General features: G+C 45.2%; 1 protein-coding gene across 1 annotated transcript; it reads left to right on the top strand.

The window, feature by feature from the left end:
- The first annotated feature begins 1,091 nt into the window (after positions 1-1,091).
- LOC138304237 (zymogen granule membrane protein 16-like) lies at positions 1,092-25,945 on the top strand. Its single transcript, XM_069244128.1, has 4 exons — positions 1,092-1,164; positions 12,392-12,447; positions 24,279-24,411; positions 25,483-25,945. Exons 2-4 carry the CDS (start codon positions 12,393-12,395, stop codon positions 25,802-25,804), a joined length of 510 nt encoding a protein of 169 aa, XP_069100229.1. The 5' UTR covers positions 1,092-1,164; position 12,392; the 3' UTR covers positions 25,805-25,945.
- Positions 25,946-26,187: the final 242 nt, after the last annotated feature.

Below are 26,187 nucleotides of genomic sequence, written 5' to 3'. Positions count from 1 at the left end.
CCTTGTGTGACCAAATTGGTCATACTGTAAAGAAATGGCAATTGATTTGTTATATTAACTGCTCTTACCACTTGCTAAGGCGAAAAGATCCGTCAAACTTGTTTAAAGCATACCTGAAATGCTCCAGCAACCTCCATAGTGAGATCTGCACTAAAGTTCCATGACATAGAGAGGTATGGGCTCCATCAGAGTCCAATGTTTACACACACTGCCTTGTTCGCTGTGCCACAGGGGAGCAAGCTGGACCTCACAGGTTTTTTAAGCATGGAGAGAGGAAATGTATTACCTCTAACCTTCATGTTAGCAGGCTAAAACATTCACCACTAGGCTACCAGAGAACTTTTAAACTGCATCGCTCTGATGAAGCTCAAAGTGGTTGAAACGTACCCGTGGTTTCTTTCATTGTTTCAGAGAGGAGAGTGGGTGAAGCTGGACTTTGCCTACTTAAGGAGCATCATGGATACTTTGCATTTCACGTTTTCTTCTGGAATTGCACTTATAGGCTAAACACAATGTAATTTATTGTGTTCTGAGTAAAGAATTTCTACATTAGAATTCGGGCAATAATATCACCAGAATTGCAACCCGGAAATGGCAAGTTACACCCTGAGATTGTTTTTTATTTTTTAACTAATTTTATGTGTTTTTTTTTATCGAAATAACTACACTTGGTCTATAAGATACACACACATATCTCAGTGGAGGGCGCATTAACCCGCAGACAGCTATACTATCCGTAATACCTGCGGGGAATCTCCCATCCACGTACTCCTGAGTCAACTCTGCCCGTGAGATATTTCGGTGTCTTATCTGCGCCGGGACCGGCTCGAGGTCACCCTGGTGCGCAGTTATTGCCAGCATCCGCCTCTGGGATCATCATCGGCGCCGTCAGGATATGGAGCCACCGATAAGATTCGTCTTATCAGGGCCATATTTGGGTCTTATCACGCGGCGTGTCCCTTCCTCCGGGAGTGGACGAGTTCCACCCGCCCATAAATCTGATTTTAATATATTTACTTTCTTTACCCAGCAGATGGGATCCCTGTTGTTTAGGAGGAGGAGCTCTCAGTAGATGAATATAAAAGGTGCAGCCCTAAGAGGGGCTGCACAGTGACTTCGAACAGGTCTCAGTGCACCTCTCCTGACCCCCACACATCTGGACAAGTAAGTATTTCTCTTTATAGCTCGTTCCCTCACCCTCCATCATTCCTTTTTCTCTGTGCCCATTTTTTACACCTATTTCGGTTGTGTGCTGAGCCAGGATGCCACCAGCCATGACCATGAATTTGAAGGAACATTACCGCGTCTCCAACTCCACACTAATTCCTTCCCCCCCCCCCCCCCCCCAACAGACAGTAACAAAAACCAGTAGCAGGCTTCGATGGACGTTCAGTGGGAACAGAATTTGACATTTTCTTTCCAGCAATTAATGAAAGGCAGGAGTTAACATAAGAATGACGTAAAAACGCTAAGGCCCAGATTTACTAACATTTTGTGTGTGTTTGTGCCACTTTTTTTGGCGCAACCATGACGCAAAATGGTAATCGAGATTTACAAAGGCAGGCAAAGGCCGAGTTGGGTCACATTGCATGACTTTGTAAAAAATTAGGCAAAGCAGGGCCTTGTGCTTGTTAAGCACTTTGCACTTCACATTGCGTAGGGTAGACGTTCCATATCTGGAGAATGGGTGCTCCCATGCATCCACCCACGTATTAGACACAAACCCAGATTGACTAAATGCAGTAAACCTGGGTTTTGCCAAAATGCCTGAAGATTGTCAGCACAATGAGGAAGCAAAAGCTAGCCATATCTTAGTAGATATGGTGCATTTCTGCTCGCTCCATTTCAAGCAATGCAGCACAGCAAGTTGACTTGCTGTGTTACAAGAAAGGCTACTAAATCCGGTCCTAAGAAAATTTGGTGATACAAACCAGAACCCTCACTAGTGCTGGAATTGGTCAAAACAAATGATCTGGGCTCCTCTCAATTTGAAATAAAAAGAGTGGTAGTAGAAAGTGGGTGTTGTTATGAAGGTGTGGTCATGAGGAGCGATGCATGAGAGTCAGCTTACACATTGAGGGGTAATTTACTAAAATGTGACTCAACATAGCAAAGCAAGCAAAGTTCTTTTGCTCTGTTGCATCAGGGGAAAAGTGAAAAATAGCACCAAATCTGTTGAAGTATGGTGCCATTTTTCCCTCCACCAGTCTGGTGCACTTTAGGCTGCCATGCGCCAATGCACACACATACGCACCATTGCTTTGTACAGAAAGGGGAGCCTTCCAGTGCAAACGCTATGTTTTCATAAAGTTTTCACTTAATATGTCTTCACTACAATACAACAAGCAGGCAAAGTGTGCAAAATATGGAGAAATTAAAACATTTCTCCAAAGTTACTCTTACTATGAGGAGGCGTAATGTTCTGGTGCAAATTCCTATCTACAATTGTTAATAGATAGGGATTTGGGTCAAAACCCCTGAGTGGTTGCATAGGAATGACAATGTACCACCCATGGAATGCCTCGTGCATGCAAAGTAAGGAACAGAGCAACGCAACTTTGCACTGATTTGGGCAGCATTCCAATGCAAGTCTTGATTTGCATTGGAAAGTCAACACCACCACAACACTTTGCATATGGTTTGTGTTACAAAGTAGTGCAAACTGGGCGTAAAGTATTAGTAAATCTGCACCTTATTTTTTTTAAGCTCTGTACCAAAGAATTCAGCAACATCGTCAAATGTGATAGTAAATCTATTCAGGCTTAACTCATTGGTAACAAACAGACTTCGTTTTAAAATATTGTTTACATTAAGATACCTGCTGCAGAGATCTTTGTGTACCTAGCAATTTCTTGAGTACAATAACTGTAAGATAACTCTGGTGATGAATGCACTTGCTGGAAAAGTTTGGGTAGTCTAGTCACAGGTAAGACTCAGCATTTAATAGCACAAAGGCTGGGCTGGCTTTAGCAGTGGTAGCACCTGGTGCAACAATCTTTGTTGTCACCACTGCAATGACTTCCTTCTCCACAGATTTACTGATTACCACCCTCCAACGATGTCCCTTGTCTCTTTATAGTCCCACTCCCACAATAATTTAATTTCTGTTATAGCCGCTACTCATCCCATTGTAGAGTATCCTCGTATTTTACATTATGTGCACCTACTATAGGTGGACAATTAATCTTACAAGTGTGTAAATCAATCCTTGGGAAATAGCACATAAGATAATAACAGCTACTAGGTGTAGGAGTCATATATCATGCATACTGGTATGCATTGTATGTTAAGAGCGCATGGTCTGGTGAAACAAAGTCAGGATTTAAAATGTAAGGAAGTGGTTGAGGTGGTCTGCACTAAAACACATGTTTTTCCATCCCAAATGTACCCGTTTTAGCAACCTTAGAATAACCAAAGATTGAGGGAAAACCCGGTATGATTCCAAACCACTGTCTTACAGTTTGCATGCAGCTCCTTCATGGCATTTCATAGCCCAATAACACTGCAGCAGGTGCCTTGAAGCTATCCACCTTATCTCCAGCTTACCGACTGGTGCCACCCAAAAGCCAGCACTGCATGGAGGGCTAATGTGCCGGATGCAAAGCATAATGTGAACATGCGTGTCACAGATTTGTATTTTATGTGGGCAGCTCAGTGGGTTCTTGCTTTTGATGCATTGGTCCTTTTGTTTGATGCAGTTCATAATATATAATTCTTATACAACAGCTGAGTGACCTACGAACTGGCATCAAGGAACTGCAAGCATACTACATGACATAAGCGTAGAACCTTCCTGTTTTTTCCTCAATTTTTCATTATTCTAAACATTTCTAAAAATGATTCCTTTGGATAATAATATGCACTCATTAGTTACTGCTGCATAAATGATTGCGTGTATCAATATTCCTATAGACACATAGGTTTGACATTCTTACAGTGCAGGCATATCTCTTACATATAGGGCTTGGAAAACCCAAAAGACTGTTTCCAATTTAAAGTTTGGTTCAAATACGCGTGTCATCACAGTGTGAGTGTATTTGTTTTTTCAATGACATTGGAATTAAGATTTTAGGTGCCAGCCAGCTCTATGCCAGATCAAGACTTGAACACACATAGTTCAGATGACTCATTAAGTAAGGTATTTGTGGTCTGCCTAGATGGAACTGAAACATGGGGCCTCATTCACCCTTGCAGGTTGCTACTCTGACTGAAAAGCGCAGGCCCCTAAGTGTCCCGGTGTTGGCAAATTGCACCATGGCATACTAAACATCTTTCACTGATTCTGGCCCGGCTCCCTAATAACTTCCAGATCTGGGGTCCAAATCAATTTCCCTCATTTCCAACTCTGGCCTTCACAATGGAGTGGGATGAATGAAAACCAGATTTAAAAGGTGAGAGAATAGATTGGAGATCAGCTGAGCGTTTATTTATTATAACATTTGTATAGCACTGACTACCCTTATGTGGTGTACTGGAATGCCTATGTGTGTGGGTAGCAGACTACACTGTAGGGCTGTGTGGTTCGAAGGGTACTGTTTTTATTTTGAGCCTATCCAGGAAGTGTTTTTATGCGTGAGTGATGATCACCAAGGTACATTTATTGTGTTAGGGGACGCAGTGTGTAGTGGTGTGGTGGATGCAGAAGTGTGAGAGACAAACCTGCATTTTCATAACTTGTGTAATGCTGCAGGCAGGCTCCGATTAACTCTGCAGGCCCCTTTATTGTGTGTAATGTTTATAATTATATTCAACATCCAATTTCCTATTCTAGCTGTTGCAGGAGATTGACCTCTCTGTGATGTTATATATGTGGGAGAGGTGATAAGGATAAGTTAGATAAAGAGTGAGGAGCGCATCAGAGATCTACCGGATAGGCTGTGTTACAGTCCTTCTTGAACTGATTGCCATTATAAGACTTCATAGTAAGAGATTGTCCAAGATGCACAGCATTATCATCATCCTTTTTGTCACTTTAGGAAGTCAGTGCTCAGAGTACACGACTGTCTTAGAAGTGCGAGGAGGACTATGTTAGAATAGTCTGGTGACCAACAATTTGCGGCAAATCTCTTAAATCTTGGCAGTCCTCTCTGGCTGGTACTGGGTAGTTATTTGGGCTGACTTGTATAGCCTGTAACTGTGTCCTCCATTAGCCAGCAAGGTTCCATATGTCCTTTCATCCATTATATGCCCACTTTGTTGAAAAAAGGAGCAGGTTATGAGTCGGTGGATGATAGTATACGTTGACATTAGTCATAAAGACTACAGTTACTGCCCTTCTTCTTGTGGTCAGAGGTAGGCGATAGGCTCAACATTGTTAATATGCCTGTGAAGTCTTTGGGAGCTACAAATAGAGTCCTAAATGTACATAGGCTGATTCTGGGTCTTCATTCACAGATTGACAGCAGGTACTTTTAGTATTAATTAGAGAGGCATATCCGTGTTGCGCCCCTGGACTAGTGGGTGATGTAATTATCTTGGGAATAATTTTGTTTTCACCTCTTTTCTGAACTTTATATGCTCTTGGATGCTTGTAATTTTGGCTCGTGCTGCGTACCCGAGTTTAGTGGCTTTGAACCTAGGAAGTAGTGTCTCCTAAGGATTTCTTATTGTAAGGTAGTATGTCAATCCGTGCTGCTAGCCTGGAGCACAAAGTCGAATTCTTCTTGTATTGTTTAAATGTAATTTCTAATTTGAAGGGATAGTGGTGCTGCTCCTTTGGAGACTCTGTAGACAATGCAAAAAACCTTAATCTTCGAGCTACAGGTAGCGAGGGGAGTTTTAGTCGAACAGGCATCATGTTTCTCTGGGGTCAAGGCAGAGGAGGAGTCTTGCTGCAGCATTTGGATTTGTTAAAATTTGCATATAATGAAATAGGGGACAGCAATATATTGGCTATTGACATGGTTGAGCTGTGGTATTACAAGAGTGTAGAAAGCGTGCAGTATTGGTATATAATGTGTGGGAAGATGTGGCATTGTTTTCATTGTGTCGAAGATGCTCTTTGTGACCTTGCTGGCATGTGGTATCAGGGACATATCAGAGTCCATGGTTATGCCTAGATTTCTCATGTTCCTTGACGTAGATTGCTTGGTATCAAGCTCTCTTAGCTGTTCGTTGATAGGCTGGTGTTTGTGATGCTGTCCACTGATCATGATCAATGTCTTTGTGGTGTTGAGCCTTATGCAGTTAATCGTCATCCATACATGTAACCAACAGAGACAGGCACTCAGGGGCTCATTCTGTCTTTGGCAGTCTTTTCCTTAGACCGCCGAAGTAGCAGGTGCTGGAGGACCGCCATATTCCGAGTACTGAAGGATTTTTGCCACAATTTGGGCAGAAACCCTCTAGTAGTCGTGCTGGCAGTTGAAGGTGCAGAGGCGGTTCCACTGCCGGCGCCGCCCCACCAAAAGGACTCCGCCTGCCATATTGAAACCTGTAATGTGGCCTGGCAGTGTCCTGATGGTGGGGTGCTGCTGGCGGTGGGAGAGCCGGGTCCGGTCCCCTCAGGGAGGAGCACCTCGTTGGACAAGGTAAGTGTCCTCCGCAAGGAGAGGGGGCTGGGGTGTGTGAAGGGGTGTGTGTGTGTGTGTATGCGTGTCATTAATGGGGGGGTGGGAGAGGAGTGATTGTGTGTGCGTGTGTCTGTGTCTAAATGAGGTGATGGTGATGCGTGTGTGTGCGTGTGGGTGTAAGGGTGTTGTAAGTGTGAGTGAGTGAGTGTGTGTCAGGATGTGCGTGTCTGTGGGTGTGTGTGTGTATGGAGGAGGCGGGGTTAAGTAAGGGGTTTGGGGTGGAGGTTAATGCTGAGATGGCGGCGTGGGGAATAAGTATGGGGATCGGGCTTGGGGGGTCACTACAGGGAGCGGGTGAGGGAGTCATCTACCGGCACTGGAATTAAAATTCCTGTAGCCAGTAGACTTTCCACCATGGATTTTGTGGCAGTGCTACTTCCACGGAATCCCTTGCGGAAAGGGGACTCTGAATACCAGCGGGGGTATTGGGTGGCCCACCGGGTCAGAGATGCTCGTCTCCAGCCCGGCGAGTCCAACTGCCCTGGTGGTAGGAACGAGTAAATGGCAATTTGGCACAGGCCAAACAGCCACACTTGTTATATGGCGGTCTGCACCACCATCCTGGCGGTGGTCAAAAGACTGCTGCCGGCATGGCAGTTCAGTTACCGCCATACTTGGAATTACCCCCCAAGTCTTAAATTGTGGACATCTTCTGGGCCATGAAGTTTTAGAAGATTTGTGTATCATCTTCATAGTTGTAACATGTAGGGTTAGACGACATGATCCTGTCTGGTTAGGTAGATGTTGAATAGGAGAGGAAAGGGGATGGACCCCCTGAGGGATGCCACGGTGTTGATTGGGAGGTGCAGATGTGAAAGGTGATAGGAACACCAAGCTCTGTCTGTGTTTGAAGTATGAGACAATCAGTTTTAGGGTATTTTAGTATATTCCAGGATGATGGAATTTGTGCAGTAGTGTCTGATGGTGAACAGTGTGAAATAATATGCAATAGGTGTTTGAAGAAAGAAAGTAAGAGAGAGGTTTCAAGAAGCAGAAGCAAAGGAAGGGCCAGTTGAGTGTTTAACGTTGATTATGAGAACAGTGGCATGTTTGGACAAGGGTAATTTGCATTGAGATTAGCTGCTATGTATGTCTAAGGCTACAAGCAGGCTCCCTTGTAAGCACCGCCTCTCCTGCCACAATACTTGTCTCCAGTCCATTCACTTCTGCACGTGAGAGAAACCACTTGTCAGCTTTAGAGCATCCGCACAGGAGCGTAACCATCAAAGGTGCTTCAGTTGGAACGGCCCCGGTACCTCGAAGAGGCCCACTGCACCTTAACTCTAGCTGTTTTTATTGCCACAAGAGGAGGCATGGGAGCATTTTACTTACTGGCATTAGAATCCATTTTGCCCTTTTAATGTCAATGTCCCCACCTTTTTCCTTTGCCGTCTTCAATGAGAAAAAGTACTGGACATTAGTCCCTCCTATGCTCTGACAAGAAACATCTCGTGAAACCACTGCATATTGGTTTGTCCAAACTAATTTATAAACTAAAACTTGTTGTTTTTACAGAACTTGTTCTCTTTACAGCACTTTTTCTCCAGCATGTTGGGGAGATCATATTAGATTTTAGAGATACATTATATGGGTGCCACCCACCAAATGCAGTTTCTAAAAACATTAGGGTGCAGTTTATGGTAAAGGAAAGCTTACATCTCTGATATGTTAGAGCTTCTCTTGAAATTAATTTTCAAAGCAGGAGAAACATTCTGCTATTTTAGAGGCAACAAGATAATTATCACATCTTCTGACAGCCTTGCAATCCCTCACTTCTCATTGGTTGAGGATAGGCTTGTGTCAGGACAGTATCACTCTTATGATTTGAAACAGCACCATCTAGGCCATTAGACCAGCATTCAGGATAGAAAGGAGGCGCATCATGTCTCGTAGCTCTCGTAAGGTAAGAGTTATTTATCGATAAAGGCCTCCTGTATTTTACATTTCTGTTGCTGCATCTGGATTCATGCATAAGTTTAGGCTGCACACTTATTTGCAGAGCTCTGTGACTATAGCATATAAAGTGAGATTTGGAAGTAATAATTTAAGGCTTGGTTTGTGCTATGATTTCTAGACGAATCTGCTGTTGTGAAGTCGGATAGACACAGGATATAGACTTGCTCACCTTCTTTAGAGCACTTACTGGAAATGACCACAATGAACTCCACAGAATGTATTCAGGTTTTGATCATAACTAGTGCTCATTTGCATTTTCATGAACTCAACTTCGGTTATTTAGTGTAAGCCGTTTTAGAGTATTAATGGTGTACACCTTGTATTCTTTATGCAAACCTAATGTTGAAATAATATTTGAGGGTTGGTTGTGTGAGAGCAATACAGTGATTTGAAGGAATTACATTTTTGAAAATGTTTTTACAGTGCCAAAAACTGGAATTATATAGGATTGATTCGAATAAAGAAGCGCTGTACTATCAAGTGAGAATGATCAAAATTAAATCATGTTTCTGTGTCTGAGAATTACGTATGTACCAATGTCTTTCTGCTTTCTTAAAGTCAGAGGTATGCTTGGACGTGCTACTGCCAGGCACTTGCATATTTAGATGTATTTATATTTATGCTGACTCTATTTTTCAACAATGGTACTATACACTAACAGGGTGCAATGACATCAGGGTGAATGTATATTCTCTATACTTGTATCACAAGCCACAAAAGCTCATCCGTTGGTTGCGTGGTTATGTTACTTTTTGGGGAATCAGCAATAATTTAATTACTTCAGTTAAACTGTAGGTAAGATGTTTCCAGTTCAGAAATGTTCAGGCCTTCGTATTTATGTTGTGGTTGTAGTAATAAATTAATGATTGTGTGAGTATTCGTTGCAACTTCCCTGAGTGTCAATTCCTATGATATCACTTCCTGTGATGTCACTGATTATAATAATCATCAGCTACCTGGAGAGGCTAGCTGTTTCCCCCGGATTTTTAGTGTCCTGTACGTGGCGACACCAATGGGTGCTTAGACTTTAGCAAACTATTGCTCCTGGCCTTCCTCAAACATTCGTTTTTTTAGCCCCAAAGAACTCCCAAATCCCATCCAGTTCTCTTGGACATTGAAGGCTTTGTTTTTTTGGTACATAGTTTCAATTTTTTGGTACTATGCTTATATTTTTGCATCTGAGACCATACACTGCATTGGGACTTTTGACATTTCTATCAAAATGCTCATGTTTGCCTCCATACAATGTTGCTGGTGGAACTTTGGTGTGGTTGATTGTTTGGGGGGTTGATTGGTTTCTAATTCTCTTGTATTGCTTTTGTGCACTACTATAAGATTGCCTGTACGCTGCTCTGACTACACATTTATTTGTTGTTCTGTGGTGCTTAGTGCATTTTGCTCTGTAGCTGACAGAGTGACATTTGTACATATATTTTTATTGCGCCAGGAAAGGTATCCAGGTGCTATGCATAACTTCAGCTCTCCAATAAAGGCACATAGAGCAGCCTCATTTTAGACTCTTTTAAAAATTGCCATATTAGAAGAGTATTTAATGTTTATTTGAAGTTAATTTTACAGTTAGGTGCTTTTCAGTAAACATGTCCCACCCAGGATGCTTCTCTTTAAGCAGGGGCTATCAACGTTTTTGTGTCCATAGATCTGAGGCGCCTCATTTGCATATACCAATAGAACTGAGATTGCCCGTGCTCAGGGAAGTCCTGATCAGCAGCTCTGTGGACAAACATCAAGGCCCAGAATTCCACTCCGGAGACAATAGGCCAATAGGTTACTACAGTACCAGCCTGGTTCTGGATTGTCTGTAGTCATGCAAAATACTATTTTGGAAACTTCCCAGAAAAAGCACTGCAATAATGACTTGCATTAGTGACCATGTGTTCTCCTTCCTAAAATGGTCCGAATTTCAAAAGTATCCTCAGCTGGAAAGCACACTTTTTTGTAAGATTGCCTGCTTTTCAAGAATATGTAGCCGATCGAACAAGATGCCAAACCTCTGCTTTCTATGTGATATATATGCCAGAGTCCCCTGTCATCATCTGACCGCATGACGATTTTCATTTGAGCATCATAAGCAACTCTGTGTTTTCTTTCTTAATGGCCAACTCGACATCATGCAATATTTAACTATATTAGTATCCTCATTCAGTTTCTTCGCGCCTCGTTCAATATCTCCATCGAAAATAACGATGAACTGAATGGCATCAGCATGCACGACCAACCCCTACCCACTTGATATCAACAGGTCATGTAATGGATTTGCATAACAAAGAGTCCCCCTTGATTTCCAGTGTCGAAGGCAGTGGGTGGATCAGGTAGCACTGGCGGTGCTGCCTTCCCTTCCTACGCGCTCTGCAGTAAATGTTGTCTTGCATTAAGCAGGGTTGTTTCTGTCGCCCTGCCTGCTCTGAAGCCTGACTGCATGTCCCCCTAACATGGAAGGGAGCACCTCAGACGTGGACAAAATGTTGCCCGATAACACCAGGGGCATATTATGCATCGTGCCCTACGAGTGCAAGGGGCATTAGTGCCCTCTTCGTGCGCCCCAGCCTGTATTACGGGCACTTCTACGCATGTAGCGCTAGCTGCGCGGCTGCCTGCACTGTGAAACAAGGAGCAGCAGATAAGCCGCCACTGATTGCCTTCCCTCCAGAGCAGGAGCAGGTTTGCAGCTGCCCCGAGGCAGTGCATTCTTTGCAAGAAGACCCCCTCCCACTGTGCGACCGGTGCAAAGGGAGACAGGGCGCTCTCGCTGTAACATGGGCCCAGGAAAAGTCCGGTGGTAAATGGTAGGAAATGGCCCACACATTATGATTTGCTGATGCTGCGAAATGGTCTTCAGGAGTACTGTGACAGAACCTCAACCACTGAGATTCTTGGTTAGCCGAACATCAGAACGAACTTTTTAAACTGTGGACATTTTACCAAATAGATATGAAAATTGTGGGGTAAGATGTGCACATGGCCACATTTTTCATACATTTTATTTGGGGAGGTTAAGGGAAATCCGATCAATCACTCTCCCTCCTTTCCGACGAAAACTCCCCTAGTTATGGCGAGCCGCTCTCACTCAGTGCATTGTGGTGCTGGTGTTAAATCACTTTCCACTACAGCTCTTGGCTCTAAGTCCTGCCCAGCACATTTATACCTTGCTGCCACAGGCCAGCATCAACAGAAGCCGTGGCCACTGTCAAGAAGATCTTCGACCATGTCAGTAGCAATGTCTGCCTGTTTTCATGCTGCTGTGTGACTGTCTGTGTGCTGGACTTAGATGCAGTCTGTGCTGCTACATGCATGACCAGTGCTTAATCAGCGCCGGTGGTTGTAGGGGGTGTGCACTGACACGGTTTTTTGGAGGACCAGGACTTACTTTTCATTATCAGACTTTTGACTCAGAGTGAAGAGAAAGGCATTAAAAGGGGAAAGGAAGTGATAAGTGAGAAGACTGTGGCAAATGCAGAATGCAGAGTTGAATGTGAATCTGCAGGAGTGCGGTGCGGAGACATTTGTAGGATGGCAATAAAGAGACATGAGGTGGAATTAAAACTGAATAGCTTTGGTATTTGGCAAGTCCAGCACTCAGCATCGTTCATAGTGGGCTCCGAAGAAAGCCTTTGGGCCTGCATTTTTTTGTATTTAAATCAAATACTGAGTACATGACTGTGTGTGGTTGTTCTGTGATAGCCTGAAAGAGGCACTCTATGACCACTTGTGTGTACTGCTGACCGCCTTTGCATGCTGCTGTTTTGTGAATACACTTCTTATGTACCTTTGTGATTGTCTTACTTATGGCAACACCAGTTCACCAACCTGTCTTACATCGTTTTCTCCCTCTCTTTTCCCGGCAGAATGGTTTACATCACATTGCTGGCCCTTCTGTGTGCGGCTCTCTGCGTTAATGCAGGTAAGATTCTAGGAGGATTTAAAAATAAAAGGACATTTCTAGCACACAGACGTACAGGGAATTTCGGTGTAAGTAGAATGACAGAGCGAGTGTTATGCAATAAAGGGATTTCGAGGACCACAGAAATGTAAGAATTCATGTTATGTTATGCCTTTTTATTTAACACACATTCTGAAATGTCCTGGGTTCTTAGCGCTTTCAATTCATGCTGTGAGTTTGCACACTGGAGATGGTCCATGAGGGCTCTTCGCAGACAGCCCAAACCAAGTGTAGTGAGTGTAGAATAGTGACGGGTGTTGAGTTTTTCCTGTGGTTGAATTCCACGGGGTGGAAGGTTTTGGGGCCTACTTGGCAAACCCATTGGAGTCAATGTAAGGTTTGGGTTGTCTTTATAGGGTGTTTTGGATGGTTTTACAACCTTCTGCATTACCTGTATCAACTGTGATTTTGTAATACATTGTTTTCGGACTTTATACTGCAATGCGGGGTACCTGCACTTTCCTAGGACCGGAATGAGAGAATCTGCTGGTGTTAGGTGCAATATTTATGGCTGGCTGTACTGATTTTTATCTTCTGTAGCTGATACTGGCATTTGAAGGAAAATGCACTACAAAAAGCACATTCCTTGCCATGTTAGAACAAAGGACTTAAAAACACACCTGTCAACAGACCACGACTCTCGAATTACTTCTCTTTGCACCTCAAACTTTCACTAGCCTCCAGGATAGGTGAGTACTTTAAAAACGCCGCCAGTAAAATAAATTACAATAAATCCTTAAGTTAGAACTCAAGAAACACGCTGTACGCGCTCTAGTCATCTCCCATCAGATGGCAAGATTTTCGCCTTCACAGCCTCTCTCCACAGCTTCCTTCAAACGGTTCTGCAAGCAGCGGCAAGAATGACCTTTGGCACCAGGAAGTATTACCATATGTCCACTGTGCTTTCAAAACTAGAGCCCAACAGCTGTTATTATAGGTCCAAACCGTCCTCAGTAGCGGTGGGGGAACTCGTTGAGTTACATAAAAACTGAGATTCCGAGGAGTTCCTCCAATAAATGGAAAATGCATGTCGTGCTGCAATTTAGCGGCAGTAGCGCGAACAATGCTGAAAAATTAGTGCAAGCAGCACCATGAGGTGCATAAGAGCGTGCAGCTATTCGAGTTGATTTTGCTGCTGCTCGAGTAGAAAATCTATCTTGAGCAAAAGCGAATCTACTCAAGAAGCAGCCCTCTGACTGCGACTACTTGCGACCACCCGCTTACAAAAATTGCACTAGGGGGCACCTATTCCCACTCGCACTTCTAGAGCCTCGCTACAAAGAAATTCCTCCACACGGTGATTGGTGGAATTTGGCTGGGATTGCAGAGCCTCCCAGTTCTGCCAATTCCACAGGTGGAATGAAACATTCCACTTACACCTGGTCTTCAGATCACCATGTGTCATTTTCAAAGCTATGTAACAATAGAAATCCTAGCTATCTTGGCCAAAGTCACAACCTCAAGCAATTACAGAAAGCTACGCAGTTCTAACCAGCTCTTCCTTGTGCCGCTAACAGCAAATATTTCTAAGAAGACTGCTTTAGTATTCTACCTTCCACTACTTCTTGTCTGTGCACAGACGATCCCCTGCCTTCTGGTTCCTCGGTCTGCCTCTAAACCACCTAACTCCTCACAATTTGCAAGAGAAGGGTGCTGATCCCCCTCAACGGGAATTATAACGATCATCCAGTGTGGCAAAATTATGCACCCTGTAAAACTAAGGCCCAGATTTAAGAGGGCCTAGTGCCTCCTTGCGCCACATTAGCATAATTTTTTATGATGCTAATGTGGTCCAACAAGGCCAAATTTGCTGCGCCGTATTTATAAAGTGGTGCAATGCATGCATTGCTCCACTTTGTAACCCCTTGCGCCACATTATTTCTGCGCCAGGCCTGTTAGGGGGACCGCAAAAATGATGCAGTGTAATATAAGAGATTCCCCTGTGCCTTTTTTAGCCAATATTTTTAACACTAGCACAGAGCAGGCATTAAAAGGGGGCATACCATTGTTTTCAATAGGTCCCTATGTACTCTGCAAGTTTATTGGCAACATTCAGGCACTAATGCTGCACAGTACGTCAATAGAGTAAAACATGTTCACTCTATTTCCCCTACCCTGCACCATGGTGCACCATATATTTAAGGCACACACATGATGGCGGTAGGGGGCGCTAAGGGGCGCAAAAAAAGTGGCGCTGCATTGGATGCAGCACCACTTTTCTTAAATTTGGGCTTAAATGCTTTTCTTTGGCCATTTTCCACTTGTAAATTGTAAAAGGACCCGATTCAGGGAATTACATGGGGTAATAGGGCCCGGTAATTCTGATCCTGCATGTTAGTCCCCTTTCCTGGCCCAAAATGTCCTGCTGATCGGTAATTGGGTTGGAGAGCCAAGTCAGAATCGATAACCCCAGGCTCCGTATAACTGCTTCCACTTACTGGTTTAAATACCTTGATCAGCTTCACTTCCTCTACAAACTCTCTCTGGTGTCTTGAATGGAATCCTGAATAAGACTGCAATTGCATTTATAATAAAAATTTTACCTCTGTAAATTGTGCTTCAGTACCTTGAAATGGTGCAAAAATGTTTTCTTCTAGTGTCTATTACACCCAGCTTTATACACCGAAGAAAGACAGAGGGATAGGGAGTTTGCACCGTTTTGAAGCTTGCTTTATTAGGGACAGGGTCAAGTGAACAGGTCTTAGTCAATATTTAGCCTGGAACATGTCATATAACATGGACCATTTTAGAAACCTGCACAGTAACGAGCAGAACTAATACATTTTGTTTTACGTTTACTGCTTGAAAGATGGCACAAACTTTGAGGCAAAATCAGTTGGCTTCTTTAATGGTTTTGTCAGTTCTTGAAAGTAGCAGTTTGAGATATGAGGCCTTGTCTATCAGGCTCATCTGGAGGTGGCAGTGATGGTGCCAGGAGTAACTTATCTCTAGCGCTGTTTAACATTTATATGCAGCATGAGGAACTGTGGTGCATTATAAGATGTGGTTGTCTGATGTCACTGTGGAATACACTCACAAAACCAACTTGGGTCCAGCCAGGCTCATTTGTTAAACCTTAGCTCAACCCTTGGTAGTTGTGGTTTTGAACAGTCATGCTTAGACAAAGGAACAATTGTGAAGCATTTAGAAGTACCAAAACAACAGAATAAGAAAGTCACCCAACTAGAAAGAAATCCAACTCCAATGTATAACTTTTAGTCAGATTTGTATGAATTAGTAGACAGTAGAACTAAAAAAATCAACTGGAGGGTTCTGTAGATATATAGTTTTATGTCAAATGTAAATCTCAGGATTTTACTCAGAAAAGGATGAACAAGCATTGGTAAATGAAAAGTTTAGATCCTTTGTAAAAGTTTAGAGTTGTATTTGGCTACTCCGCCCTGTGCTGGGTGACCAATTCTGGCAAGGTTAAGGTCAGAGAAACCAATAAGGAGTAGTAGGACAGATACCGTGGTACCAAAGCAGTCACAAGTCCAGTTGTAGGTTCAACGGGTGAACCGCTTTATAAATCAATGGAGTGGTCCTGAGGCAAGAGATACAGTATGCTAAAGATGCTCTGTGGCCAACTGAAGCCTTCCTTGAACTACTCCTTGGTCCATGATCCAGATCGGGGGACTTTTGTCACAGGGATCGATGTCCTTCTAAATCCTCTTGGGCCCAGCAAAAGTTCATTTGCCACTGGACTACTGGTCTTTGGTCACAGAAAAACCAGCGGTTCCCTTTGACGCAGGCAAATGTCTGTCTTTGGTGACCAAACCGCACTTCGATGACACTCCTGAGTTCAGCAGACTCAGGTACAGCTTTTGAGCACTGGGACTTGGTCTTCCAGGCTGCACGTCGGCAGTCAGTCAACAGTCAGTGGCAGTCAAGCGTTTTTGGCTACTGACTGGCCAGGACAGGCTACTTCAGCTTTTGTGGTCCTGTTGCTGTAACACAAAGTCAGCCAACTGAGTCTTGGAGTTCACCTTTTCAGTCTGGGGGTCTGAAGTGACTTTCCCATGAGCCAGGCACCACAGGCACACTCTTCTCTTTGCTATCTCTAGGATCAGAAGGTGCAGTCCATTGGCTGGTGCAGCTGTCTTGCCAGATCCACAAAACAGCAGGGCAGTCCATCTTCAGGTCTTTCTCCCATCCAGATGTGATCTAAGGGCTAGATGCCAGGGGCGCCATATTTATATCCAGAAAATTCCCTTAAGATATGGTGCTTACTAGCCAATGGAACTTTTCCGCCTGATGACGACTTTCTGCATAGTATGGCATCTAGCTATCCCAGGGTGCATTATTCTGCCCACTTCCAAGATGTGGCTGTCTCTTGGTGTGTAGAGCTTGGTACCCACTCTACAGATATAGCTGCCTGAGGGCTACATGTCCACGGAAAAAACAGAAAGTGATTTCCCCTCTCTATCCCTGACGCCCACCCATCTACCTCAACAGAAGAGCAGCCCCTCTTTTGTATGTCCCCCATTTGCCCTTCAAAGGTGGTTTCTCCTTTGATGCTCATATTTTGGGCTCACACCCTATGTTACATCCAGCCAGGGAGACAGGGCACCTTTTCCAATGAAAGGCCTCTATTGTTCTCACTCCTGGGAGTCGTTCACACTTCTAGCTAGGAGGGAAGAAGGCTGCCTTATGGCCAGAATCTGTGTGTGGCCACTGGAAAACTTGGCCAACAGAGTGGCAACTTTCCAAAAAGCTTAAAAGTTGCATTTAATTTGACATGAGCATTGGATCGGGGTTAATTTATTGATTGACTTGATGCCTTGCAGTACCAACTTTAGAGGTCCTGTTCAGGAGTTAGCACAGCTGAATTACCAGCATTTAACCTAGTACTTGCCAATGGGGCTACCAAACTTTACTCAGTAAAACCAATTTGGGTTTTGTACTGTAAGGACACTTAAAAATGCAAGTTCTACTTTCTAATATAAAGCCCCCAGCCTTAGGACTTGATAAGCCTACTTTAGGGGTTTAAAAAGAGAGGCGTGTTCTTTGCCATTAGCTTAAATGTCAAAGTTGAGTTAGCAGTTTAAAACTGCTCTACCTGTCTGCAGAGGAAGGTTGGGAGACATGTTGTCACTTTAAATTACAGACCCTGGGTGCCTCGGGCACCATATACTAGGGGCTTATAAGTAAGTTAACATATGCCATTTGTGATAGCCAATCAAACGCATCCTTTTAAGGATTAAAAACACTGGCCCTGAGGTCTGGTTAGCAGGTCTCAGTGCATTGTCAGAGCCAAAAAACCAGCAGCATCTGTCCAAACCTTTGGGGGTAATCATGCAAAAAGAGGCATTTCTTTACATGCAGCAGGTGCTGGGTCTTTTTGAAGCACGTGTCCTTTGTTTTGACTCATAATGGATGGTGCAGTGTAAAAAGGATTTTGGCTTAGCGGAATAGAACCTCTGGTCTGTGGCAACTTGGAGCAGTGACCGAAAGTTAGATGGGCCAAAACGGACATACTTTTCTTCATTTTTCCTGCCTTACTAAATGCCACCATTGCAGGCAAGGTACCAACAATCCTTGTGGATTGGCTTGCGATTGAGTGAGAGGGGCAAATGTCTGACCTGAGCACGGGTATCCAGTCTGGGAGATGGTGCAAGGGTCATTACTGAGGCTTTATCAGCTACAAGGATTTCTCCCATAAACCTAGAGACGGTCATACAGTTGTGGTAGGGGGCCCCATAACCTTACAATTTGTCTATCATATGCCTCTGGAGGTGGTCCAAAATGCTTCCATTTTCTTACGATAATGGCATTACTCCTAGTCCTACTCCCTCGCCTTCCTTTTAACCAATGAGGCCTCCTGCCTCCCCCCTAGACCCTCCCTTCCCCTTTCAAAACCCCCCCCCACCCTTATCCCCTCCTGTACAAAAACCAAGCCCAAGCCGCAACTCGGACAGTCCGTACCGGGAGGGTGGGAGGGAACGGAAAAGGAAGGCGAGGGAGTAGGACTAGGAGTAATGCCATTATCGTAAGAAAATGGAAGCATTACCTCCCGTCCCTCCCTCGCCTTCCTTTTAACCAATGAGACATAGCAAGAAAAACACACAGGAGACGGACATCGAGTTGCAAGACCCTTAGTTAATATCCTGCACCAAGAACATCCCAAACATTCTCTCATAGAGGATAAGACCCGGTGACCAAACACCGACTCCAAACCACCCCAGTCCGACAGCCTATAATGACGCACAAACGCCGAAGGAGAAGCCCAAGTGGCGGCCCTGCAAATCTCCACCACTGAAGTCCCCTGAAGCTCTGTCACCGTCGCCGCCATGCCTCTGGAAGACCTCCCCTGAATCCCTAGAGGAGGAACCACCTCTTTCAAGGAATAGGCCAACAGAATCAAAGATCGAACCCACCGACTCAAGGAAGCCGTGGAAGGTTTCTCACCGTAGCGCGCCGGACCAAAAGTAACAAACAGTGAATCCCCTGTACGAAAAGGAGCCACCACCCGCAGATACTCCAACAAAACCCTACGTACATCCAACAAATGCAAACGGCCCTCCTCCCCTGATGAGGGATCCGGACAAAATGAAGGAAGGATGACCGCCTGCCTGGAATGGAACGAAGAATTCACTTTTGGAATAAAGGAAGGCACCGGAACCAGAACCACCCTATCGGGAAAAATCTTACAAAAAAGGAAAGGAACATGCCAATGCCCCCAATTCCCCCAACCGACGAGCCGAAGTAATGGCGACCAAAAAGAACGTCTTCAAAGATAGACGTCGCAAATCATAGTCCCCCAATGGGTCAAAAGGAGCCCCCGTCAACACATCCAAAACCAAGGACAGATCCCATGAGGGAAAAGAACGTACCGGGCGAGGAAATAAATTAATAAGCCCCTGAAAAAATCCAGGCATCAATCGCCCTTCAACTTGAAGATTACGCCATGGTCCCTAAATGCCTGAATAGCCGCCCACTGTACCCGAAGAGAAGCCACTGACAACCCTAAACGAGCACCGTCCTGCAGGAACTGCATGACCTCAAAGAGAGAAGCGCAGGAAGGATCCAACTCACGACTTAAGCACCAAGACGAAAACACCTTCCACTGTCTACCATAAGAAAGCAAAGTTGAACGTCTCCCTGAAGCCAGCAAGGTAGAACTCAAAGCCACTGGCACCTAACAGAAACGCCCTGAATAGTTGAAACGGAGGGAACGCATATAAAAGGCCCTGCGGCCAAGGACATGACATCCCGTCCACCTCCCATGCTTGGGGACACCGAAACCGGGAGCAGAAGCACTCCACTATCGCATTCTCTACTGACGCAAACACATCCAGCACTGGAAGACCCCAAAGCCGAACCAGATGCCGAAACAGAGACCTCCGGAGAGAGAAAAGTTGAGAGGAAGGAATCACTCTGCTCAGTAGATCCGCCCGAACATTTACCACTCTCGCCGAATGACATAAGCCTCGGCCACTAAGTCGTCTGTGCGAACCAGAACCGCCAACCCCCTCAGGGAATCCTGGAAATGGACCAGAGCCAGGAATATAGCCCGCAATTCTCGCCAATTAGATGACCGACTCGCCTCCCGAGGGGACCAAAACCCCTGAATCTGAGCTGACCCCATCCATGCCCCCCAACCGGAGAGGCTGGCATCCGTCGTCACCACCACGGGTCTCAGAGGTGACAAAGACACCCCTACCCTCAGGTGGTCTGCATCCAACCACCATTGCAACTCTCTGTGAATCAATCCGGACCCTGGAACCCCGTCCTTCAGAGAACCGGACCCTGGATCCCACCTACTCAAGAACCACGTCATCAAGCACAGGGGATGGAAACGTGCCCAAGAACCCAAAATATCACTGACGCCAAATGTGCAGTCGCAACCATAGAAGAGCTCGGGGAGCAGACAGTAACCATACCTTCTTTACCAAAGCCTGGAGAGCATCCAACCTCTTTTCGGACACAGTCACCAACCCTGGAATAGGCTGAAACCGAGCCCCTAGAAAAACCAGATCCTGGGACGGCACAAAGTCTGATTACACCCAATTGATCAAAAACCCGTGTTATTGCAGGACCCCCAGAACTTGGGCCACCTGCCTCTGCAAAAGGTCTCGTGAATGGGCATGAATCAAAATGTCGACTAGATAAGGGTGCAGAAACACCCCTTCTGAATGAAGCAAAGTCACTAGAGGAGCCAGCATATTCGTGAAAATTCAGGGAGAAGATTTCAGACCGAAAGGCAGAACGCAAAACTGGAAATGATCCTGCCCCACAGCAAACCTCAGGAACTTTTGAGAGGACCATGCCCCCGGTACGTGTGGGTAAGCATCCGGCAGATCCAGTGACACCAGAAAACCCCTTGCCTGACCAATGGAAAAATAGTCCGAATGGACAGCATGCGGAAATGCACTGTCCTGATCCAGGTATTCACCTCCTTCAGATTGAGCACCGGTTGAAAATCCCCCTGAAACTTTCCGCACAAGAAACAAGACCGCATAAGTGCCCTGACCTCGGTCGTCTAGCGGAACATGGGAAATGGCCCCCATGACCAGTAAGTCCCGCACTCCGTCCAATAATGCTCCACTCCAAGACCCCTCTGAAGGCAGAGGTGTGGGATGCACCCCGGAATCTGGAGGAACCGCCACAAAATCTATGACATAACCATTGGTCACCATGTCTAGTACCCAATGATCGGTTACACTGTCCTCCCAAGCTGAAAGAAAGTGACACAGTCATCCCCCAACCGGCCCTCTGCCAGGCCCACAGCGAATGCCAGGACCCCTTCTTGAAACCACCCCGGGTCTCAGGAGTAGACTTCTTAGGTGAAAAACGCGGATGAAAACGCCGTCTCCTAAACGAAAAGGATTTGGAAACCCAGTAGGAGAAGATCTGGAATGCTTCTTCCACCCTTTACCCGAAGAAGAAACCCCTTTATAAGGTAAGGCATGCTTCCGCTCCTTAAACGCCTTGGAAAGTATGGATGGTAATAGTTCTCCAAACAAGTTACAACCCTCAAACGACAGTCTCAACAAGGCCGCCGTTTCCCCTGGATCAGCCTTCCATGAACGCAACCAGAGGGACCTACGAGCCCCAATCAAAGACCCAGATGCCAGAGCCGAAGTACGGACTATATCTGAAGACACATCCGCCAATAATCTGGCCAGCTGTTCCATACCAGCCAGGAGCTCCGAACACTCCGCCCCTTCCTGTACAGCCACCGCCAGTTTATCAAAGCCTTGAACCAATGATTGTGACGCATAAGCAGAATAAATCCCTGCCTTCAGCGCCAGATTCTCCGCCGCAAAAGCCCTCTTAAGACCTGAATCCACTTTACGGTCTGTGGCATACGTAGGCACACAATCCTCCGGATTGACTGCCGTTTAGCCAATTAGAGTAGCCAGAATAGAGTCCAGGCGTATTGAAGGAGGAAAAACCCCCTCACCCTCAAGTAAGTAAAGTTTCTGAAGGAATCGTGGAACCTGAGCCTTCTCCACATCCTTCCACTCACGAAACACCATATCCTTCACAGGTCCCTGGAAAGGCATGGCAAGCATAAAAGGCGTCTGATATTTGAGGAAATAAATGAGACTCTGAGTTTGTAGGTTGAAACACAGGGAAACCTAAACTGTCCCGAACATGTGTCATCACTTCCCACATTACCTCTTCTGGAAACCTATTTCCCCCCAGATGACGTTGATGGGGCCTCATCCTCACTCTCCGATGAGGATTTCCTTGCCGCTACCGATGAGTGCGCACGCTTAGACTGATCAGTCCTGGCCACGCCAGCTTGCAGTGCCCTGGTGACAGCCATTTCACCCATATCCTGCACTTCCTCACTAGACATGAGGGGAGTACCCCTGCCAGGTACCTGTGGGTTCTCAGGAAGAGCAATGCTACCCTCCCCTCCCACCTCCGAGGAGGAAGAAGAGACAACCACGTCTCTTTGCTGGAGCTTTAGGCATGGTAACCAAAATAACACTGCCTTTCATTCCAAAACACTACCCTACATATAGGACCCTGGTCCTCCCTAACAGGGCTCCACCAAACCCTAAAAAGGTCACAATCCCTGTAAAAATCCAAAAAACCACGGGCAGAACGCCCGTCCTACCTGACCAGCATCCAAAAATTGAAGTTCCTCGGTCCTCGCGGCTCCGCGGCGCGGAAACCCGGAAACTAACGCCCCAGCCACAGAGGGCCGGCTGACCCCGTCAGCCAGCCCCCAGTACACGCCTCTCGAGCAGCCATGCCGTTCGCTCAAGACATGACCCAGCCGTAGCACTCCTCGTGGAGCACCGCGTCCCGAGGAGTGCCTCCATCGACGACCTCCAGGCCCCGCCGTGCAGGTAAGAAAGGGAAAGAAAAACGTCTAGCGTGGGCTAGACAAAAGAACAGGAGGGGATAAGGGTGGGGGGGGGTTTTGAAAGGGGAAGGGAGGGTCTAGGGGGGAGGCAGGAGGCCTCATTGGTTAAAAGGAAGGCGAGGGAGGGACGGGAGGTAATGCAGCAGCTAGTACCACCTCCAGAAAAAGCAATTGAACCTGATGGTCTTCTGACTAAAAGTTTGCACTGCAGCCTGTTTACAGTAAGTTTCTTTGTTTGACTTCTAAATGTATAAATAATATGGCACCTTTCTGTATGAACAAGGAAACTGCCCCTTATGTATCCAGATCACAGCTTATTGAATGTGCTAAAAGCCAGGTACCAGATATGAGGAGACCTCAGGTCCTCCACCTGAGCTCCATAGCTGTGAAACATTGCACCTATGACCATAGAAAAGCTTCTGACCACATTCAGTTAAGAAAGGCCCCAGTGATTTGCTGTTTTGGCAAACATCTTTATGTAATATGGCTTGCAGAAAAACCTGTTGCTCAGTTCATTGTTGTATAAGGAGCCAAAATGGTGCCAAATGGCATTTCCCCGTTTTTGTGGCCTGGCCTTGAGGCAGCTTTACTTTCCCACTAGCCTTGTGTTATAAAAACTATAAATATAAAATGCATAGATATGCACATGTGTAGAGGGGCTTTGGGTCATCCCTTTTTATCCGCTGGTCTGTTCAACTGTCATTCATAATTTGTTTCCACATACCATAGTATTCAGCATTGGGCAATGGGTCAGCTCACTTTAGCCATTGCCTCTCATCCACACATGTACAAACTCATTTACAAAGAAAAATACTTCATTTATATCCTTGTGGCCTAACGCCAGACCCTGCCAATACTTTCTTCTCTTCATTTATTAGTCATTTTCTATGTTGCAGCCATTTTGAGTATTTAAACCATTTTACAGTAATTCAAAGGCAGCAGCAATTTTTTTCCACCAATAAGAATTACATTTTTCCTTGATGTGAGTTAAAACGAAAGTGTCTTTATTTCTTTTATAAATACTTCTGAAGGCTAGTAAGCACATGCACTGTTCTGTTAAAAATGTATGCATTTTTTGTATTGCAAACATATGGTCCCCACATGTAGGCACTTCTTTTTTGGGGGGAATTTGCCTGCAATAAAACATTTTAGAAAAAAATAGCTAAACCATGCACTTGCCAAGCACAGTTTCTTGTTTCATTAGTTCACACTTTACAGAATAGGGCCTCAATCTCTCAGTGCTGCCCGGTCACATGTAAAACTCTCAGGATCGGACACTCAAAATTCAGAATAAGCTGTGCTATCGCCACAAGACTGAACTTTCATGGTCTTGATGTTCTCCGTGACCTCTCTGTTCCTGGGAATGTTTATAGAGCGCCTTAGTCTCAAGGTGTAAATTGAAGTTTCAAAACACAAAGGTCTTCCTTCGCATGCTCATGTTTTTGTGTATCTCTTCCTCTCTCCTCAGGTACTCCACGTTCCTCCTCATATTCCGGAGAGTATGGTGGTGGTGGCGGAAAGAGATTTTCCCAGTCAGGCAACCAGCTGGACGGACCACTGACGGCCCTGAGAATCCGGGTCAATAGACAGTACGTTACCGGGTGAGTCCATAACACCCCGACTCTCAACCTAGGGTTCTGCTGAAGGCGAGGGTCAGGTGAAATTTCCGTAGCTCAACAGCAGTTTTGCTTTATTTCAGAAAGATTCTGTTAAAGTTGTTACACAAAATACTTGACATGCCTATATTATGCCATGTTGCGTAATTACGTGTGGGAACAAAGGATGCACATAGGAACAGCATGAAGGACCAGAACGCGAACAGCTGCTGTTTGCACTGCTTGTGTTATTTTGCACCATATTTTAGTGCAAAATGTGTCTTTGTACGCAAAATGAATGCGAGGACGCATATCGTGTTAAAAATCTAGCGCCAAATGTCCAGAGGCGGCCTCCACACATATCAAGGGGAGGGGCAAATAATAAAGTAAAAAAAACAAAAAACTTACCGTTCCCGCCGCCATTTCCTGCTGTCTCGCTTGTCACTCCTTTCCTGTTCCAGTGCCCCAGCTTTCACTGCGGAGGAGCCGCCCCTGCAAATGTCAGCTTTGCATTTTACGTAATTATGTCTAATTTAGTGTGATTTTTCTGAAATTTCATCTCATTATACAAAACCAAATTGTGCATTCCCCTGCTGAATGCCTGATGTGTGACCACAAACATTTTCGGTTGCCACACCGCTTGAAAACATCACTTATTCGCACCTCTCTGCTCACATACAGTTCAGTGACATCTTTTTAACAGCCAGTGCACACATCTCTTACATTTTCACGGAGTTTAAACTGATTTCCCTTTCTCATATTATATACACGTCAGTGGACTGTCGCTTACTCCCCGGCGTTCGCCTTGTGCATTTAAGAGTCTGACTTGTCCCCCACAACTCTGGGCTAGTTCGCTTCAATGATGTGCCAGTCAATCTTCAGATCACTAGCCTGATACAACCTCAGTTGACACTCACAGTTTCCACACTCATTTGTCTGGCTAGTACTGTTTTTGTGACCTGTGGGATGTGCTCCAAGATAATTTTATTCAATGTGACCCTAATGTGAAATGTTATAGAATGGAAAAGTGATTCCAGTATAGTCATTATTGACTGTGTTGTTTTTGACCTTCTACAGGCTTCAGGTTCGATATGGCACTACATGGAGCATCTACCAGGGTGGGAAACTTGGTGACCTGGAGGAGGTTTTCCTGCACCCTGGAGAGCATATTATACAGGTGCACGGCAAGTACTCATCCTATGTCCGCAAACTGGTCTTCATCACCAACAAGGGCCGTCAGTTCCCATTCGGCAAAGACTATGGTACCAGCTTCAATGGGGCTCCCCTCTACCCTGGCAGTGTTTTGCGCTTTCTGAGTGGCAGTTCTGGTTCAGTCATCAACGCCATTGGATTTCACTGGGACAAGCCCAACAGCGGATGTGTTCACTGCAGCCAATAGGGTGCTTTGGCCCTTTTCTCACTTTTCTCACAAAGCCTAATCACTCCTAGGAAATACGCACCATTTCCGTCAACTTCAGACTCGTGGGAGCAATTTCAGTGTGCTGTAATAACTAACAAAATAAAGATTTTTTGAATTTTGCCTGGCAGTTTGACATTTTTGTTTTTTTTTCTGATTTCCAGAAAGAGGGGGTGCAATGGTGTAACAAAATCATAAGGACATCTCGTGCAGGGTAGAAGGAGGGGTCCTCCGCCACAGGTTACACAAACCCACATAGGATCTGGATTAAGACTGGGTGGTAACCCTCAATTAAAATAGAAGATACAGATAAAGACACAGACCTTACTCTTAACAAATAAGGACTATCTCGATCATTTACCCAG

The sequence above is a fragment of the Pleurodeles waltl genome, chromosome 7, assembly GCF_031143425.1.
Source record: "Pleurodeles waltl isolate 20211129_DDA chromosome 7, aPleWal1.hap1.20221129, whole genome shotgun sequence".
Lineage (NCBI taxonomy): Eukaryota > Metazoa > Chordata > Amphibia > Caudata > Salamandridae > Pleurodeles > Pleurodeles waltl.
The sequence above is the reverse complement of the archived record's forward strand: the minus strand, read 5'-3'. Positions and strand labels throughout refer to the sequence as shown.